Below are 13,389 nucleotides of genomic sequence, written 5' to 3'. Positions count from 1 at the left end.
GTTTGAGAGTACATGTATTCTATGCCGGGTGAGAGCAGCAGGTGATCATTAAACAAATAGTAACACCTTACAGTACATCAGGCTAAGAGTCACGTGTAATCTGATTATGATAATATTCCACTGATCGCTCATTTAATGATTCAAGGGATAATTTAATCAAAAGGAAATCAAAGCGGTTACAAATTTTGCTGTACATTTAACAACTATTTAATCTTGTTATTGTAAAAATCATCACTGTACATTTTCCATCCAAAATTAAAAGGTAGGCTATTATAAAAGTCACAGAAATCACTAATTTTCTTCGAAATCCAAAGAAATTGGTTAACGTCAAAAGGAAATAAAATCACATTTTCTATTTACAAATATCACCACTTGTCCATGTAATTCCACACAGTGGAAACCTCCTTTCAAACTAAGAAATATGCACAGAAAAACACATCAAAAGGCAGGAATGAGCTCCTGCCAAGATACAACTTTTGAACAGTGATTTATTAAATAAACCGGGTTATGCAGTCCTCGTGGGGTGAGGAAGCCGTGCGTAAAACGTGCCCATTCCAAGTCAGCGTTCCCGTGCAGTGATGCATATTTTCTAACTTTTCAAGTGGTGGATAGTAAAATGTTCGTTGCGATTCAACATCTTGTCCAATGTTGTGTCCATATTTTTTTACACATTGTGCAAGAGGAGAATCCGTGTGGGGGATGCGCTAATGGAAGCTTCCTCCTAGATGGAGACGGGCACGTGCTCTTGGCTGAGTGACAGCTTTTCTTTTATTCTACCTAAAATCCAGTCCATGAAGAATAAGACAAACAGGAAAACACACGCTGCGTTTCTGTGAGTCTTTAGTCCAGGTCTATGGAAATACAGCGGCACTGTTTGACGCGCTGGATGCGTTTCTTCTTGGTGGGAGGCTGCTGATCCGGACAGTTCAGAGTAAAAGTCATAGTGGTGAAACGTTTCGGCTTACAGAACGAGCATGACTGGAAGGCTCCCTCCTCCCTGCGGATGTGCCGGGGGATGTAGAAGGAGTTGCACTGTCCGTAACAGAAGCGGTTGATGATGGTGCGGCTGACGCAGCCTTCCTCGTGGATGGTCTGCTTGAGCGGCTGCGTCTTGCACCAGTCTCGTTTCAAATACTGGCGCTCCGTCACGTGAAGAGCTTCCTGGCTGGACTCCAGAACCTCGTCGGCCGGTGAGGATGGGCCCTGCCTCTGCCGGGACCCGGAGCCCGCCTGCGGAGGCGGCGGTTGCTGCTCCGATTCGTTTGGGTTGTTTTTGTCAGGATGAGGGATGGCGCCTTGTGAACCTCGGTTTCTTTTGGAATCCACGGGAGAGGAAAGCAACCCGATGATGAAAACCATACTGCACAGGATACGCGTCGAGCTTGCCATCCTGGGAGAGAGGAAGAAAATAATCCATCATTTATATCGTTTCAACTTGGACCGTTTTGCGCACAGCTGTCAAAGCTTTTACGCTGCGTAAAAACGCACAGAAATAGCTGGCTTTTTAGAGCACGCGTGCAAAACAAGACTAAAGAGCAAAAACTACATAACTTTATATTTGGATTACCTAATCGAATATGAGTGCTTCATATAAGAGGATTTTCCCAAATAAACTTGATGGGATTCCATTGTATCCATTACGCAAGAGAATACCATATTTTAAGCCTAAAATAAAGCATCCATTTCTGTATATCTTTAATGAACAACTCATGTATCAAAGCTGAAACCAGTAGATAAAAAGCATTAAGTTTCCTTATTTCTATACACAATGACGCGGATATGTCTGAAATTGAGTTGACGGATAACGTTACGCATCCAAATCCCCTCACCTGCGCGAGCCTCCTCTGCTACAAGAGCGATGATGTGATTCTCTTAGTCCTCTGCGGCACCCTCCGGCGTGATCAGCACCTAATGCTGTCGACTGTACGCTGGTGGGACTGCTGATGGGTGGGAGACTAACCGCTCCATAGACAGGGGCCAGGGGGTTTAATACAAATTGCGACAGCGCCGGACTGTCTCCCTTTTAAATGTCTGCCAGCTGAGATGTGCACAACAGTTCCCTCTACATTATTGGCTAAGCGAGATGTGGAGAAAATCAAAACTATCCGCCCCCTCAACACTTTCCTGAACCCACTTCAAGAACACAGACAAGCGAGAAGTGGAGGGGAGGAGGGGTTGGGCCTGGAGTTTCTGCGCACATGGAAAAAGTAAAACATTGATATGTTTGATCCACAGAATAAAGAGGAATTAAGAATAGTTAGCACACTGGGCATTATAGGACACCAGTGAAAAGTTTGATCGAGGTAACTGAAATATGTAGCCTAGTTTGCAAAATAAAAAAGGTTCACTTCAAAAGAGAAAATTAGGGAATGCAGTTGCTTTTTCAAATAGCCATAGCTCTTTAGTTAATCACTTCTCAATGCGCCTTTATTTACGCATGCCCAAAAGGGGCAGTGAAGTGAAAGTCTTCATTTACTCTGTGAGAAATCAAACAATAGATGCATGTCCCTGCTGTTGTGAGTCACCTGTTTATGAATAGCAGCAAAGTTATTTGCATTTTTTTCTAACTTGGTTTTTGGTAAACAAATCAGTTTAACCCTTTACTAAAAGAAACTTTTTGGAGACCAGATTGCCTGGCTTTCGATAACACGCAGATACAAATTAGTTGATAACAGGCCTTAACTTTATGTGAAAATGTTTAAATGTTGTTTATTTATTGTTTTGGGGCCAGTTACTCCGTAAAGGTTCATTGCAGTTTCTACTTCACGAGCTAAGTCAAATGCCAAAATGAGAGAATGACGCGTCACAGTGAAAGGAAGGATTTTTAATAACCTGGCAACTCCAACGAAAAGGTTTATATCTTATAGAATAACATTAAACGCATTTGAAATTACTTAAGTTTTGCCGAAATTTTGAATTACCAACTGCCAGCTAAATGACTTCTGTATTAAAGAAGCGGAATTTTCTTATAATGATAATCTGGAAAATACTCCAGCCCTGCATCACTGATGTCTGAATTCACAAGCATGAACGTGCCCCTGCCTTCATAAGTAGACTAATATTCAGGAAATTTCCGTTTCCATCTCTACATATGTCGAAATACGTCTTCTTTTTTTCGGAAAGGTGAGCGTTTGATTGTTTGGCACCGTAAAATGAATTAATCTGCTGAGCACATGGCCTCGATTCAGCACTTTGTATACTTCTGCGTCATTACGCAGCGTCTGAAAAGTGGAAAATCAACCCGCTACCACCCTTGCAGTGATAACAATGATCTGCTAAAGTAACTGAGTATTTTAACATTTTGTCCAAGTCTGATCTCCCTGTTTCACATGAAAAACCGGAGAGCCTCCCAACGGGCCAGAGAATAAATCTCAGGGAATGATTCTGACCCCCACCCTCTCCTGTCTACTCTGAGGATTCTTTACAGAGAAGAAAAACACTTCTTTCGTGTCAACATCAATTTTAAGAAAGCGGACTGAGTACGCCGAGGAAGATCCTTACATTACAAAAAAATATGATGTTCCCCTGGTGGGTTGAGATATGCTGAGAGGAGAGAAAGATGTTTTTATTGTAAAGGAATTTGCAGAGTTGATTTTCTCAACGATCTATTGTAACAAAATGTTTGGCGCATTTGATTTGAATTAAGTTGCAACAGAAGAGTCATTCCAAGTTTTTTGGCACAATAAAGTCCTGAGCCCTATTTCAACTGAAGCATGTCTCAGTGAGCATGTCAGTCTGATGTGGTTATTAAAGCAGTGATTGTAGGGCTCCTCCATGTGGCTCCAACAAGTATTACTTTTTATCCTGAGGTGAAGAAATCAACTGAAGAGACAGAAGTATTATGCTGCTGATTTTATTGGTCTGAAGCAGGTCACATGTCAAAGCAATTGAACTGTTTTATTTAATTAAATTGTGTGACTGAAATAGATTGATAATGTGATCATACTGCTTGGCTTTGCTTTTTTTTTTTCATGAAATCCAACAAAAGGTGCATTTTTTTCTTATTTTCTCTTCATGACAAACAGTATAAAATATTCTGAAATAAAAACAGCTTCAGTGTCGGTAAACAGTTTTTTTCTCTTTAAAAAACTACAAAGGATTAGATATAAAAAGCATAAATAAACGACTAAATCTAAGCATTTCCAGTCATACCGTCATCACATTTCAGATTTTGTGGTCTGCACACTATAGTTTAAAACAAGCTGACATTATCTTTTAGGCTGATGTGTTGACTTTTAACTTGTAAACTTGCTTTACTGGCGTACAATAAACATAAGGCATGTGAACATCTCCCATTAAGGCCTGAATGCAACACAAACAGCTTCTAGCAGAGCTACAAATAAATTAAGACCCCTGAAAATGTGGGTGATATAAGAGGGAATGTTGAAAGTCATGTAGTCCAGCAGACAGAGCTGCATAGCGAGGAGATTCTGATCTATAGATCTACAGGCTTGGTGGCAGACAGCAGGCGTACTTGGTTCAGAGGGTTTCTGGGTGAGCCTCTGTAATGGTTCATGTCCCTCTCTGCTACCTGCTGCACCAGAGGCTTCTGAGCTGCTGCAGGATCAGCGTCAGAAGAGTCCGCTTTGGTCTTCTTTTGGATCTTGTTGGTCACATCACCCAGAGCGCACACTTTAGCTTTACGTGCTAGGGTGCTGGGCTTTTTGGGTGGGACAGGAGGCGGTATCTTTCTGGCCGACTCTGCCTGCAGGGGCTTCAGCTGAAGGTGAGGGGAGAGGCCACTCTCCATACTCACTGCCTTCACCACCTGAACGCCCTGGCTCATAGTGAGGTCTGCGTTTCTCATCGATCTCCTTCTCTCGCCTAGGAAAGAGTTCATCCTGCGCACAGTCTGACGCACTGGTGTGCGCTGAAATTTCAGCGGTGATCTGATGAGTTTGGCTTTGGGTCCTCTGGGAGACTGGAGGGTGAGCTTGTTGAAGTGTTGAATGTGGTCTACAACACGGCGCTTTTCGGTCTCCAGGCTGCGGGGTGAGAGGGGCTGCTGGGTTTGGACTTCTGTACCGACCTCATGTGAAGTTTCACTTTCTTCATGTACCGCACTGCAACTGATCATAGTACCAGTTTTAGAAGGCGTACCAAACTCTTCTCCAAACTCAAGACCGAGCTTGTACGGAGTGGACTGCAGCCCTGAACAGACGCCCAGCTTGAAGAGAGCAGGACTGTGGATGTCTAGAGCATCGATCAGCCTGCTGCAGTTAATCTGCTCCACCTCTCTCTCACTTTCTCCAGCCAATGAGCTGTTGTTGCTGCTGATTGGAGCAGCAAAGACAGAATCCTTATGAGCCTTTTCTTCTGGACTGAAAGCACCAGACTCAAAAATGACGCTGTCAATATGCAAAGGAGATAAAGCGGCTATTTCAATCTGACCAAAGGTAATGTTCTGATCGCTAGCCAAGCAGCTCTGCTGAGCGCGGAAACACAAAGCCTCTGCATCCACAGACCGACACCTGACTGCTGGAGTCTCTGGTAGAGGAACTACGATGCTGTTTTGCCGTTGTGTTGCGCATATTACCTCGGAGTGGCAGGGCTCCTGTACGACAGCCTGACTGCAGGACTCTGTGGAGGCCTTCTTTATTTTCAGCAGAGTGGGCTCAGTTCTGCTCTGAGTTTCAATAATGGAGCTTTCACACTCCAGGCTCTCAGCGCTGGAAGCACAGCAAAGCTTCATGGGAAGGCTGGCCACCAGAGGAGGCTTGGATACAACGATGGCTGGCTCAGACTTGTAGGCGCTCTTCAGGCACATGTTCATCGGCGTATCGGTGAAAGATCCTCCAGCTGCAGGGGTCTCCCCGCTCCATGAGGTCCCATGGGCTCCTGAGTCACACTGGGGAGTGAGGAGGTTGTCTTCAGACTTGCTGATGTACTTTGAACCTGTAAAGTGAGAATGTTAACAAGCATTACAACTTAAAAGTCTGTTTGCATCACAAAAACTTAAAGGGAACTTTTATATTCTCGCTCTGTACTTACTTATAGGTTCAGCTTTCCTCGTCAGAACCGAGGGACTGAACACTGTCTCTTCTGTGAAACAGAAACTGGTGGTGCTCTCCTGTGTGGCAAGTCGCCAACCAATGGACTCAGACCCCTTTATCACCAACATGGAATGAGAAATGACAGATGAAAATAAAAGCTTAGAGGAGGATTAAGCTTTTAGATATTATTTGGTTAAAAAGGGACCCCAAAGATGTTTCCCAGAATGCATCATTAATGTGTTAACTTCATGACTGCTGTGGTTAGTTCTTCAGAGGATGATAAAAATCACTCAGAAGAAACAACGTATACGTATTTGTTGATCAACAACTTTTTATTCACTCAAGATTGCACATATAGAGCATTAGAAAGTCATGCACCTTAACCCTTTAAGAGCTCACCAGATCTACCTCAAATAGGTTACAACACATTTATGTATATAGTGTTAAGTATATAATAACATTCAGTCACCTGAGTGTTTAACATAGTAAACCACTTAAATCTCTGCACAGGGAATACCTTATGACTTTGTACCAAACATGAACACCATTTCTTTTTTGTGACATAACAAATGTAAAGGAGCTGATTAACAGTTCAGACTCATTTTTAAACTGTGCAAGCGTTCATCTAAATATGTTAGAAAGAAAATAAATTTAAAGTGTTACACAATAAAAAAGTGCCACTGTGCAGCAACCAAAACAGCCCATGTGCAAACGTGTTGCTAGAGTTTTTATACAGATCATTATAACACATGTCTGAAGCATCTTATAAACAGCATGTTTTCATTGTTTCTGTGACTGAGGTGAGTGGAATGTGAAGTCTTATCTGACAACCACACTTACAGCCTCTTTGTTGCTCTTCCCCAGGCTAAAGCGCATGCGCAAAGATTTAAGTGGGGCTTCTTTTTTGTCCACTTTCGGAGAAAAGCAGCCAGTTCGACCAGATTCCACTCTGAAAAGAAAAACACATACATACATGAAAAAATGTATCAGTGTAGGATAAACCTGAAGCTAGTGTTTTACAAACTGTTATATATCCCTGATTGATATAGCATTGTGTTAATTCATGGTCATGCTGCACAATGTATTTACAAAAACACACTAACTTTCAAGCATAAAAGGTGCTTTTTGACAAGAAGTCCCAGGAACTTTTAGTTAGGGACTACTCTTTCAAGAACTAAATGGTTCCTGTGGTCTGTTGTCTGCGTTTAGAGAAAAAATGAAAGTAATTGCACTACATAGTCAGACCAGTAGATGGCAGAAAGAAAAAGACAAAGGCCAATAATTAAAGATATATGATAAACATAGGGCGACAGACTGGCTGGCATTGTGACGTGTGACACTACAGCCTGTTAGCATGGAGGAGATTCAGCTTGTGCTGTTTTTGATCATGCTTTATGGTTTGTAAATGGATTCATTGAATTAACACTTGGGATGAGATAAGCACAAGTAGCAAAGCGTTTTCAAAAGGTGCATTTCGACCAAGAGTTCTGGGGTCTTTTAGCCCCCAGAAATACTTTCCCTGGAACTAAAGGTTCCTGTGCCCCCATTGTTATCTGCGTTTTGACCGCGGGCTGCAGTCCCAGGTAGATTGTGCAAATTAGGCCAGTGATGTATGGAGAAAAAAATGCATATTAAATAATATTTTGAAATCTTAAAATCTGAAATCTTGCATTCCCAGGAACTCCCTCTGTGTTTCAACAACACAAACACCATAACGTTCAACCAAAAGTCCCAGGACCTTCGAAAAGTACTACCCCCCCAAGCAGGGGCTTTTCAGGGGGGAGATTATCTACCCCTGAACCAATTGTAGACCCTGGTTCTTCCGGTCGAAACACACATAGTTTAGGGGTAAAGTCCCTAGTTCCAGGGGTAAAGTTCCTGCGGTCGAAAAATGTCTAAAAACACCGAAAAGCTCAACTTATAGGAATTTTAAAAGCCATGGCAGAGACCGGTGTTTCGGTTAAAAAAAGCAACCCTGTTAATCTGAGACTTGCAATCGATCCATCCCTCACAAACGTCTCTGGATAATCATTAAATACTAATCGAGGATATTTTGACATTTTAAATAAAAGCTAAACAAGGATGCATCTTTCTGAGTCACAAAAGCTGTTGTGAACGCAACGACAAATTTAGACCCCGATTCCTGTTGTCGAAACGCACAGTTCCTCAAAAGGTCCCCAGTTCCTGGAGAAAGTTCCTGTGGTTGAATAGCACCTTATATGGATGACAAAAGAAAGGGCGTACCTGTTTACAGCATGTCTGTTGCTAAGTCGTCGGCTCTTCCTCCTCACAGAGGTAGCTGACTGCCTTCTGGACCTCCCCGCTGGTGACAGGACATTGTGGGAAGTGTCCAAGACCCCAGAGGCACTGTAAGCTACAGCACATAACAAAAGAATCATCATCAACCACAAGCTAAAGAGAGAGCAGAAGAGTAAAAGCCCATATAGATCAAATCATTGATACCTGATCCAGGAGTGGACGTCCCGCTGAACAAAGTATTGGGAAACAAATCTATGCCAAGATTCTTTTTGACTGATCTACGTTTCTTGTTTGAGAATCCAAAAGAGTGACCCGATTCCAAAGGCAGCTTTCGCTTTGAGGTCGGCGTTGCAATCACAGGAGTTGCAGAAGAAAAGACTGGCAAAATCACAAGAGAATTAACATCAAATATAGAACAGAATGTGCTGTTTTATAACTAGATTTGTTTAAAATGATTGGTCGCCAAGGCACAGAAGAATGAGCAGAGCTGATGGAAATGTGTGGAAGAGAGTTCATGCAAAGACGACAGCCAACAAATTCCTTTACACCAGGCACTAATAGACATCATCTGAATAACTTCTTATTTCTAAAGAGTGCATTCATGACTTCATTTCAATTGAAGCAAAGCAGAAGATTAAAAATGAATTAAAACAAAGTTGCATTCTTTGTAAAGACCAGAAAGCTTGTCATATATGCACAGCAGATGGATTATTTTAGAATCACCATGCTATATGACGGTAACATCATCTCGTCTGACCGCAGTACATACCAAGACTGTCTGACTGGGAGGCCTTTGTGGGCGTTCTATTAGTTTTTATTTTATTCAGAGCACCATTGACCAAATCTGTAATATGAGACAAACCACACTACTTATACAGGATTTACTGACTACAGCTGCTTCAACACAACACAGACGTTTCCATTGTCTGTGAATTTGTGCACCCAATGATCATTTAATGTATCTTGTGTGGTTGCACTAGTTTTGGGACAGAATGTATCAGTCTAACTCAAGATGTTTTACAGCTTCACACTGCAGCTTCTGCATGAATAAAGTGTAGTCTAACCTCCAAAGCTGCGTCTGTGTCTCTTCTTCATCCCTGAGTTTAAGTCCAGCTCCTCCAGTCCGTCATGAGTCGGAGACAGAGCTCCCGCCTCACAGCCCATCATGGCTGGAACTTTCTCTTGGAGATGCTGTGGTAGCACACCTGTGACACCCATACAAAACAATACTGAGTGTTAGAAAGACAAACTGCATGCTGATGAATAGACAAACTGTATGTGGATGTACCAAGTCGTACCAAATCTGTTGGCGTTCTCTATGAAGCAGTGTACGATGGCTGCTTGTTGCCTGAGTCGTTTCTCTGTGTTAGCGTTCATCTTCTCTGTGCCGTCTCCAGCATGAAGGAGGTTAGGAGCCAAGATTACAGACAAGTTACTGCTGTCCATCTTATTCTCTGCACTCCTACAAAGAAAATAAAAACATGTATCAGAGGTAAAGCTACAAGAGAAAAAAAAAAAGATGTTAAATGTGATGAAGTTATGACACTGGATTTAATTTTGGTACCTCAGAGACACATTTTTGAGGAAGTCAAAAAAGTAACGCAGCACACTCAGATTCTTGTCAGGAAGCACACAGGACAGCAGCATGGTGGCAGAGGTCCTCTCCTCCTCCGTGGGGAGCTGCTGGGCCTTGAGAAAGGCCTCCTGCAGCTCTGTGGGTAGAACTGGTTCTGGAAGCTCCCTGAAGAACTGCTTCACCAGACCGGCCACGTCACAGGGAAGAGCTGAGGACAGACACTCCTCTCCTGCGTCCAGTTTAGCCTGCACAGAAAAACAAAAACACAACTGTGTTGACCTTTCTCAGGGTCAAGGTCCCTCCGTGACTGTGAGGTCAGTCTAAAGCCATCACTCACCCTGAGTGCTTTCAGGCGGATGACAGAGCCAGATTTTCTGAACAGGCCTTCTGTGTCCACATGTGCCAGCAGTTTCATGCAGGCATCCACCAAAAAGCTAAAAACAAAGAAAGGAAATGTTTATAAAAAATAAGGATATGACCAGTGATTACTTTCAGTGAGGGTTAATAAGCATGTCCACTTGCCTTGGCACACTTCCGCATTCCATATTATAGTATGGTAAGCTCTCCAGGTACACCCCGAAGACCTTTGTCTGGAGGAACAATCCAAAAAGAAGAAGGAAGACATCGACTCAGCAAAACTTTAACTCAAATCAGAAAATCTTAACAGTATTTGAATGATCCCATCAAAATTGCTTCCCCTTTTTCAAACTCTGGCATGACACAACAAGTTTTCCCAATAGTAGGGGTAAGACTAAGGGTAAAACAAATTCCTGCAAATTCCAATCAGTTCCATCCATGGCAGGCTGCCAAACTTTCTGAGCTCGAGAGGATAATTAAAAGAAATACGCATTTTGAATTCAGCTTTTGGGATCTCTATGTAGACTGAGGATAGTTTATACCACATCTGAACGCACTCTTACAAATGCAGAAGTTCATTGAGTGTTTGCAACAGCCTTGTGACTCCTATTAGGCAATTACGACTGAAGTTCACAACAAGAATCAGGATCTTCAGATATTCTGCCATCCAAGCTGTCAAGAAGCATTTCAGTTCTTGCCAAAGCCAAGCACATTTTGGATGATAGATCACTTCTTATTCTCTACTGTTAACTGATCTTACCATATCTCAGTTACTGTGCTGAGGTTTGGGGAAACACTTATAAAAGCTCCCTGCAACCGCTGTCAGTCCTACAGAAAAGAGCTATCAGAATAGTTCACAATGTTGATTTCCGTGAACACACAAATTCATTGTTCCTCAAATCAAAAATATTTAAATTATTTGACCTTTTAGATCTTAAAACTGCACAAATTGTGTTTAAGGCAAGGAAAAATCTCCTTCCAGGAAATATTCAAAGATTGTTCTTTGAAAGAGAGGGGGGTTATAACTTAAGAGGGAAGTTAAGATTAAAGATGGTGAGTGTTCGGACCACATGGAGAAGTTTTTGTATTTCAGTCTGTGGAGTAAAACTTTGGAACAGTCTCAATATGGAGCTACAGCAATGTCTGAACATAATGCAGTTCAAGAAGAAGTACAAAGAAATGATTTTCATGAGGTACAAGGAGGAAGACTAGTGCTGAGAATCAAGAGGGGTTCACTTTTGTTTGTTGGTGTAAATATGAAGATAATATATGAAGATTTGACGTGTGGGATTGCACTTGTGTACGGACAGAAAATAGTGAATAGAAAGGTATGATTAGATAAGTTTTAACTTCTTCCTACTCCTTTTCACACATGTAAAGTGAATTGTTTCACTGTTTGCTAATATTGATTTTGTTTCTTTTGTATAACTGTTTCTTATTTTCTTGTATGTTTGTATAACTCTCTTCTTTTCTACTTGTATGCTTTTATTTTGTATTTTTACTATTACAAGTTCAAAATAAAGTCATCAAATCAAATCAAAGTTGAGTTTAAGGCTGAGGTTAAATGTGTCCTTTCTAAATTAGAAGAATTAAATGCAGACATTTCTTAATTCCTACCAGATTTAAATTTGTCATAAAGATTTATGAGAAAACATTGCCCTTTTGTGATCTGTTAGACTTTGCTTTTTATTGCTGGTGAAGAAATTTATGGCGTGAATAATCAGGAGAGCAGCCAAACAAAGCATCAGCAGTGACTGACATGGGCCTGTGAACAAATGGATCTTATCTGTGGGGGCAAGCTTTCACTAATATGCTAATTTCATTCAGCAGACTAAACAATAGTATGTCCCAGGCTGATACTTGTAATGTTGTCTGCCATCACAGGCAGTTAAATCCATAGTTTCAGGGAAGTTAACAGCTGCAGAGAAGTAAAAGCTCTTCCTTTAACTTACCGAGGAGCTGGCTGTTGTCTTGCAGCTGGCCGCTTTGTTTTTGTTCCAGTTCTTTGTCTTTATCCCAAACGCTGATCGGAGGTGCTGCACAGCCAGCAGGCGCATCACATTTTTCTCCATGACTTTCATTCTACACAATCTTTTTTTCTTTACCTCTTAAAAAAAAGTATTCCAGTCTCTTCTGTCAAGGCCAAATCAAACCTCCACCCGCTGCTGCTGCTGCACTGTTTCCCTGATCCTTTCTAACTTGATCACTTTCTCCAGACTACTGCTAACTCATCCTCACGTGAGTCCTAGCTACTCACGAGATCCCAGTTCTAAACGCCCTGATGCTACTAACCAAACAGTGAGAGCTACAAAAACTACAAAGTCCAGACGAGGTGTTGACGACCAGGCCAGCCTTACATATTGGTATGCTACCAAAAGACTGCAGTTTCAATGCAGTTAGCTAACTAACTCACGTTGGCTCATAAACAAGCACAAAGTATAAAACAGCTTGACGGTGACAAGCGACTACAAGTTACCGTCCGCCTCTTCTGGAGCGGTGGATAATAATAATAATTGCACCGTGTTAAAACGTTAGCTAGCTACCTGCATTGTGCTGTGGTTAACTCTTCATATCGGTTGCGAGGAGAGTCTGTTTCCGCAGAGCATTCAAACGGAGGCGCTCCCTACGCTCTGCGCTCTGATTGGCTGGAAGCGATTCGAACAGCATCTTGGGGTGTGTGTGTTTTAAATTCCACTGCAGCCTAACTGGGCGGGGCGGTTTCTGTCAAGAAGGCTTCCTGCCAATCGGTTGACTCCAAAATAGAAACCAACTGCACCCTTGAAACGGAAACAGCACACAGAAGCCACTTGAATAAAAAAAAAATATTTAGATTGCATGACAAACGTGTTATCATCTTTTTATTTACAGCCTATGGTTATCATCAAAACAGAGAACTGATTATTTCGGTTTACAGCCTTTTTTTTTTTCTTTTTTTTTACAATGCTTCAAAAGAAATTTACGGAAGAGGATTAGGGCCACTGAAAAAAGAAAAAAATAAGGTCCAATTTATTATTATTATTATTATTATTATGAGAATAAAGTCAGAATTCTGAGAATAAAGTCAGAATGCTGAGATTAAAGTCAGAATTCTGAATTAAAAGTCAGAATTCTGAGAATAAAGTCAGAATTCTAAGATTAAAGTCAGAATTCTGAGAATAAAGTCAGAATTCTAAATTAGAAGTCAGAATTCTGAGAATAAAGTCA

The 13,389-nt window shown here is 41.7% G+C and overlaps 2 protein-coding genes across 2 annotated transcripts; both read right to left on the bottom strand.

Annotated features, from left to right (window-relative positions):
* Positions 1–471: 471 nt before the first annotated feature.
* Positions 472–3,699, bottom strand: grem1b (gremlin 1b). Its single transcript, XM_034674676.1, has 2 exons — positions 1,830–3,699; positions 472–1,390 (listed from the first exon to the last, which is right to left on the bottom strand). The coding sequence occupies exon 2, from the start codon at positions 1,387–1,389 to the stop codon at positions 841–843; it is 549 nt and encodes a 182-aa protein (XP_034530567.1). The 5' UTR covers position 1,390; positions 1,830–3,699; the 3' UTR covers positions 472–840.
* Positions 3,700–3,837: 138 nt separating this feature from the next.
* On the bottom strand, positions 3,838–12,818 carry arhgap11a (Rho GTPase activating protein 11A). The gene is made up of 11 exons (XM_034674674.1): positions 12,138–12,818; positions 10,351–10,418; positions 10,166–10,262; positions 9,817–10,073; positions 9,551–9,714; positions 9,317–9,457; positions 8,457–8,630; positions 8,238–8,367; positions 6,834–6,942; positions 5,992–6,106; positions 3,838–5,895 (listed from the first exon to the last, which is right to left on the bottom strand). Exons 1-11 carry the CDS (start codon positions 12,264–12,266, stop codon positions 4,436–4,438), a joined length of 2,844 nt encoding a protein of 947 aa, XP_034530565.1. The 5' UTR covers positions 12,267–12,818; the 3' UTR covers positions 3,838–4,435.
* Between the last annotated feature and the right edge of the window lie 571 nt (positions 12,819–13,389).

This window comes from Notolabrus celidotus, chromosome 22 (assembly GCF_009762535.1).
Source record: "Notolabrus celidotus isolate fNotCel1 chromosome 22, fNotCel1.pri, whole genome shotgun sequence".
In the NCBI taxonomy this organism is placed as follows: Eukaryota; Metazoa; Chordata; class Actinopteri; order Labriformes; family Labridae; genus Notolabrus; species Notolabrus celidotus.
The sequence above is the reverse complement of the archived record's forward strand: the minus strand, read 5'-3'. Positions and strand labels throughout refer to the sequence as shown.